The sequence below is a fragment of the Rhamphochromis longiceps genome, linkage group LG3 (genome assembly GCF_057381845.1).
Source record: "Rhamphochromis longiceps isolate RC_006_pf linkage group LG3, R_longiceps_female_GT1.1, whole genome shotgun sequence".
NCBI lineage: Eukaryota > Metazoa > Chordata > Actinopteri > Cichliformes > Cichlidae > Rhamphochromis > Rhamphochromis longiceps.
The window spans coordinates 34,195,859-34,202,938 of NC_140559.1; the positions used below are offsets into that span (position 1 = coordinate 34,195,859).

Sequence of the window (7,080 nt, forward strand, 5' to 3'; positions counted from 1 at the left end):
CCTTATTTTTGCTCTTTTCTTTATTATATCATCATATCATCTTCATATCATATCATGTCACTCATATCCTGGCTAATATTGACCCCTTGTCTCTTTTATTCTGGGCTTGAAGTTTGTAATAGTAGTATCAAGGGCTTTGGTGGTTGTTGTGTGTTTTTGATCACTACACTTAGCCCAAGTTGAATGAGAAATCATCAGTGTTGCCAAGAGAGTCGGGGCTTGCAGGACGAAATGCAGGTGAATGACTAGATGATGATTCCCTTAATGAGAGCTGACGACGGAGGTGGAACAAGGAGGTGAACACTTCCTCTGAACAACAGGCGATGAGTCCAGGGCGGGATTGTATGGACACCTGTGCACAAGGGAGCAGAGTTAAACATGAAGACAGGGCGAGGGCAGAGCGGAGTGTAGACGAAGCCTAGTTACCACAGTAAGTGACTGAACGAACTGGCGATGAGTAGTAGGCAGCCCTGGCTTAAATAGGCCTCCTGTAATTGACAGCGGAGGGGGCTCAGGTACGACACAGGCGGCTCCGAGAGTAGCCAGGGTACCATCCTGATGACCAAAATTGAAAATCCCTCAGCTGCTCCCAAAAACCATGACATACACTCAACAAAAATATAAACGCAACACCTTTGTTACTGCTCCCATTCCCCATGGGATGGACGTAGAGACCTAAAATTCATTCCAGATACACAATATAACCATCCCTCCCAAACAGTGGTCACAAATCAGTCCAAATGTGTGGTAGTGGGCACATCTGCTATATTGAGATAATCCATCCCACCTCACAGGTGTGCCACATCAGGATGCTGATCTGACATCATGAGTAGTGCACAGGTGTACCTCAGACTGCCCACAACAAAAGGCCACCCTGGAATGTGCAGTTTTGTCTCACAGCAAAATGCCACAGATGCCACAAGCAATGAGGGAGCGTGCAATTGGCATGCTGACAGCAGGAATGTCAACCAGATCTGTCGCCCGTGCATTGAATGTTCATTTCTCAACCATAAGCCGTCTCCACAGGCGTTTCAGAGAATATGGCAGCACATCCAACCGGCCTCACAACCGCAGACCTCGTGTAACCACACCAGCCCAGGACCTCCACATCCAGCAGGTTCACCTCCAAGATCGTCTGAGACCAGCCACCCAGACAGCTGCTGGAACAATTGGTTTGCACAACCAAACAATTTCTGCACAAACTGTCAGAAACCGTCTCAGGGACGCTCAACTGCATGCCCGTCGTCCTCATCGGGGTCTTGACCTGACTCCAGCTCGTCGCCGTAACAGACTTGTGTGGGCAAATGCTCACATTCGATGGCGTCTGGCACGTTGGAGAGGTGTGCGCTTCATGGATGAATCATGGTTCACATTGTTCAGGGCAGATGGCAGCTGAGAATGTCCCAGTTCTTGCATGGCCAGCATACTCACCGGACATGTCACCCATTGAGCATGTTCGGGATGTGCTTGACCGGCGTATACGACAGCGTGTACCAGTTCCCACGAATATCCAACGACCTCGCACAGCCATTGAAGTGGAGTGGACCAACATTCCACAGGCCACAATTGACAATCTGATAGACTCCATGCGACGATGTGTTGCACTGCATGAGGCAAATGGTGGTCACACCAGATACTGACCGGTTCTGGGTCCCCAGACCCCCAATAGCGCAAAAAAACTGCACATTCCAGGGTGGCCTTCTGTTGTGGGCAGTCTGAGGTACACCTGTGCACTACTCATGATGTCAGATCAGCATCCTGATGTGGCACACCTGTGAGGTGGGATGGATTATCTCAATATAGCAGATGTGCCCACTACCACACATTTGGACTGATTTGTGACCACTGTTTGGGAGGGATGGTTATATTGTGTATCTGGAATGAATTTTAGGTCTCTACGTCCATCCCATGGGGAATGGGAGCAGTAACAAAGGTGTTGCGTTTATATTTTTGTTGAGTGTAAAAATTAATAAAAAAAAAAATACAAAGCTTCAAAAACCTGTGAATCGAGATAAACTGATATGACTCAGTGCCACTGAGGACACAAAGGTTACATGAGCAATAACCTTACTTGGATATTAGCAATTTATTGATTATAAATAGGCGATCTTACCTTGAAGTTCAAATCTGACTGACTCAAGTTCTAAATTGAATACATCTCACTGTAGTGAAAACTTTTTTATAACACATAGTTGAATGTGTGACATGGTTAGGTTTACATCTTGGGATCATTATTATTATTATTATTAATGTCATTATTATTGTTATCCTGAGTTACAGGGTAACAATAATGTTGATTACCTAAAGGAAACACTTCCTTTTGTCACCTGTCAGCAGTGTAAACATGCTGTGATACCCTGAGTTACAGTCAGAGGGCTTCATCGTACACTTATGTGCACCCCTGTCTATGAGGGTTGACACACTGCAATCTGCATACAGGAGGGCTGGCAAAGATCTCCAGCTAGCCAATCGTGAAGAGAAAAGCTTTCTCACTCCCTCCGAGGCCCAGGGCCATAACAATTATCATTATTATTATCATCATCATCATCATCCAAGTTTGAATGGTGATTACCTAAAAAATGAGTGAGCATTTTAAAAATAAAAAATAAAAAAAAAATGAGTGAGCACTGAGAAACATTTCTTTTTGTAACCTGTCAACAATGTAAACATGCTGATACCCTGAGTTACAGGCAGAGAGCTTCATCGTACACTGAAAGTTATTTTAAATTATTCCTGAAAAGTTAGTTTTGAACAGACATTGGGCTGCAAATAAAGGCAGCACCGGTGTAACTTAATAGTCATTCACACATTTATCCTCTATACGAGTTTGATCCTTTTTGATTTCTTATAAAAATACTTCACCCAGATTTAAAATGATGCCTTTTTAAAACCTAAAGTGTATTTTCCTACAAAAAACACAAAATGCACTCTGTGATGCTCCAGTTGTAATTTATTAGAACCACAATAACATATTAAATGGTTTACAAAACACTATAGAGAGTAGTTACAGTCATATAGTTTAGCATGGGCTGCATGATGTTATGGTGATTAGCACCACGGCCTCACAGGAAGACAGTCCTGGGTGTGAATCCATCAGTTTCCTGGTCTTCGGTGTGAAGATTGTATCTTCTCACAGTGCTGGTGTTGGTTCTCTCCAGGTACTCCAGCTTCCACCCACAGTTCAATGATGTGCTGGGTTATATGGTTATTCTCAGATCTGTCTCTCAACAGTTCTGGCAATTTGTCCATAACTCCTCTCACCCTTTGACAGCTGGGATAGCCTCCAGCTATCTCAACCAGTTGTTGAGTTGTAGCTGGTACTACAACTCAGTACTTCAACAAATACTTCTCTTTTCTCTATAGCTGTTGGTGAACACATCATTAAACATTTTTTTCTGTATACCAGCACATCACAGTGTGTGTAAATATTGTCTCAAATCGTCCTTGCTTTTGCTATTTGATACATTTCTGACATTTTCAACCAAGAGATGATCTCAAAGCAGTTTATGTTGGTAACACCACTTATTTTGAGTATGAGTACATCTGCACCCAGTGTAACAATCACAATGGTGGCTGAACTCTGACTGTGAGGAAAAGAGAAAAAAATAACAGCACTGGCAGATAAAATACCCCAAATGCAGGAAGAATAAATGTCAAAAAACACAAAAACAAAGAAAGTAAATCTGATAAAGCACAAGAATCAATCAGGCACTCAGGAAGGAAAATAAAGGCATGAAATCAAGGCACATGATTCAGGTAAATTACCAAAACTATACGGTCATTATAAACACAGGAAAGAATAAACATGGAGATTACAAAGCAGGAACCACAGCTTAACAAATCCTTCATGCGATTCCCGAACCAAAAACATCATTATTCATTTAATCACATCTGTAGCTTTTACTTCATTATCATCTCAGGCATGAATAGTAGATAAATAAATGTGGTTTAAATCAGACATTTATAATTAAAATGTAATATAATTGCTAATTTTAAAACCATGCTTAGTTTCCCTTTATGCATGAGAAATGCTTTATGTATATCTTTGCCAAAAAGATATAATCCAACTTGTTTTATTTTTAATTGTTTTGTAAATTGCAGTGTTGATGTTGTTTATTCAGCCAAGAATTTTGATTGCAAGCTTCCTTTATGAAGCATCAATAATATTTGCATTGTGATGTGGTCTGTGGCACCTGTCTGATAGAGAACAATGTTTAGAGAGACTCTGGTAAGAAAACATCAGCATGAAATAATCAATAAAAATGACTAGGAGGAAAAACTGATGATGCCCTTTCATTTCACAATAATGATGTAAACTTTTGAATGTACTTTTTTCAGTCATTTCAAAGTCAATCATACAGTTCCTTATTATTTATTCTTTTAACATGATCGTGTTTTTTAACTTTTCCAAATCACTTTTCGATTAACCCCGGCTTCTCATATGGTGCATACAGGTAGTTTTCTAAAAGAAAAAAAATTGCTTTGAATCAGAATTCTCATCTTTAGTCTGTTGCCTTATAAGGAATCTCATCACTCTCATGTGTCAAAAGGTTTTACTCTAAACCTTTTGACACATGTGCTAGAAATCTGGACAGATGCAGCAGCAGAAACACTGGCTGTAGTACCCAGAGGGCCAGTTGTTGGATTGCCAGATGTGGTACTGTAATTTGGAACTGTGCAGGAAAGTGAGACAGATGTTCCAGGTGATGAGAAAGATTTGGAGCTGGGAGGGATTGGTGAATTACATGTGGAAGAAGAAGACTGAAGGGGTGGGGGTGGTTGTAGGACGAGTAGATGTACTCTTCTTTCTGTTTCACTTTTGTCGGCATTGGGCTTTGCAGGGACTTTCTGAGTAAAGCTCAGTGGCACTTTTGCCATTACGGCATTGTGGTCCAGGAAATGCTTCAATTTTCAGCTTTGTGTGGAGTTCTGCCAAGGTCTTGGTCTGCAGATATTTTGGGCCATCATCTGTGTTCTCACCCCAGTGTGCACTCGCCAACCAGCTCTCCTTACTTTGACTGTAACAGCAGAATGCCGACCACAGCACTGAAGGTATATTTATCCTTTGGTTGAGTGGGTTTTCATTGCCGGGCTGTGCTCCGATCACTACAAAGCCTTGTCTTTGGTTATTGTTTTTAATGCAGTAATTATCCAGAATGCATTTAACACATCTCTCCATCAAGTTCCACCTACCATTGTTAAATAGTCTTCTTTGTGGAACAGCATTAGTCAGGGTATATGTAGAGTTTATGTCACCTTCTTCAGATCTATAAGAGCTTGGAAATAAATGCCCTCTGTCAAACTCTGTCTGTTTGTAATCATTAGTTCCAGCCTGGTGGTCGTAGGTGATTTTCTTGTCTGCTGGTGTCATATTGGCATCACCAGTTTGGTTTTCAAGCTATAAAAGTGAAAATGATATATTAGTGATCCATGCATGGCTGCTGCAAAGTCGACTAAATGTACATTTACTAATTGGTTGATCAAAGTTGTATTATTTAAACATAATAACAGCCCTCTTAAGTTGTGAGCTTTACATATTTTAATGCTACCATTTAAAAAGGCAAACTTTAACTGACAAGACTGCTGTTACATAGGAAATATACAGACGTGTCCTATATCAGAAAAAATGGAAAATCTTTGTAGCGTCATCAACATATAAATGGGATCACTGAATATAAGTAATAAGTTAAAGCAGTAATACTTTATAATAATCTCGGACTATTCAGCATTAGTGAGGTATTAGTAAATGTTTCATTCATCATTTTTAAAGGATTACTCCTCCATAGTACGTAATTTGTAATTGCAGTCTTGAAATACTTTCATTTTGTTCTATAAATGCTTTATGTGGCAAAAATGCTCTACACATTAAATGCAGTCAAAGTACTGAACTAAAGGTTAATAACTGATTGAAGTAACCATGAATTACAGTATGAAATAAGTGTTAATAAAACCTTTATTAGATCGCTCACAAACAATGTGCTCATATCTTAATCGTTACGTATATAAATGTCAATGAAACTACTTTGTTAATCACTTATTCAGCCTCTCTAAATGTTACCATGAACGTGTTATACATGAGTTTATTAATTAAGAGAAAAATGTCTTACTCACTAATAGCATGACATTATTATAAAGTGTTACCATAAAAGTTACTTTTGTAGTTCACTGGAGTGCTTTAGTTGCAATAGCAGTAGCACAGCACTGTGGGTAGTTGGTTTAATTTTAGTGGTATACTAAGATTCACAGTAATAAATGTGGTAAGTATTATCATCACGTAGCACTGCATTATGAACATATTTTATTAAAGCTTAAAAAGATGTATTAAATCAGATGGCTGTTACTTATAATGATACCTGTGGTTCAATCTTCCAACGACTTCCCTTTCCCTCGCCTCCACCTCTGTACTCTGCAGCAGAAAAAACTGGAATCCTGTTCTTGGTGTCGTACAGCGTCACAAACCTCCTGATGTCTGTCAAAGTCTGGCAGATCACTTTGTATCTGTTCTGGTCCTTGATGTTCCCTCCCTCCAAAATATCTGGGATGTTTGGTGGAGTTTTCTCAAGAAAAGACTCATTACATTGTGCCACTGATGCCACCACTGCAGTTTCAGTGGGAACGATGGACAGAAGGAGCAGAGTAGTGAGAGGCAGGAGGTGCTGCATCATCAATGATATCATCAGTGAGCCCTGTGTCATCGGGTTAGAGAAAAACAAAGACAGATATTACATTAAACATACTTCCTCATTCCCTGATATATACATATACGTGCATAATAACCCATAAGAGCCCAGACCTATTTTTACAGTCAGGAAAACTGTGGGAGAGTCAATGTTCAAACTTTAATAGAAACTTCCCTCAATGTGTAAAGTAGCAGTGTCACCTGTGTGACTGTGGGTTCTTAGGATGAAGGTTTCAAATTATGAGCTACGTTTATGTCCAAGTGTCTATTCTAGGATTCCAGTGTCATTGACGTGAATTCATTTCATCACAGAGAGAGAATCTGATAGCTTTTGTTTTTAAGATATTAATAAAAGCTTTTAGAGTTAATCCGAGGTCAACCAGCTCCTCTCTTTACTGTGA

At 40.0% G+C, this 7,080-nt stretch overlaps 1 protein-coding gene across 1 annotated transcript; it reads right to left on the minus strand.

The window, feature by feature from the left end:
- Positions 1 to 4,576: 4,576 nt before the first annotated feature.
- Positions 4,577 to 6,680, minus strand: LOC146674229 (endonuclease domain-containing 1 protein-like). The gene is made up of 2 exons (XM_085395270.1): positions 6,354 to 6,680; positions 4,577 to 5,398 (listed from the first exon to the last, which is right to left on the minus strand). The coding sequence occupies exons 1-2, from the start codon at positions 6,675 to 6,677 to the stop codon at positions 4,814 to 4,816; spliced, it is 909 nt and encodes a 302-aa protein (XP_085251396.1). The 5' UTR covers positions 6,678 to 6,680; the 3' UTR covers positions 4,577 to 4,813.
- Between the last annotated feature and the right edge of the window lie 400 nt (positions 6,681 to 7,080).

Bases quoted from the DNA above. Each gene is read 5' to 3' on its own strand.
- LOC146674229 (XM_085395270.1), bottom strand. From the start codon at position 6,677: ATGATATCATTGATGATGCAGCACCTCCTGCCTCTCACTACTCTGCTC. The intron at 5,399-6,353 runs GTATCATTATAA...TCACTTTTATAG, and splicing joins GTTGGAAGATTGAACCACAG to CTTGAAAACCAAACTGGTGA.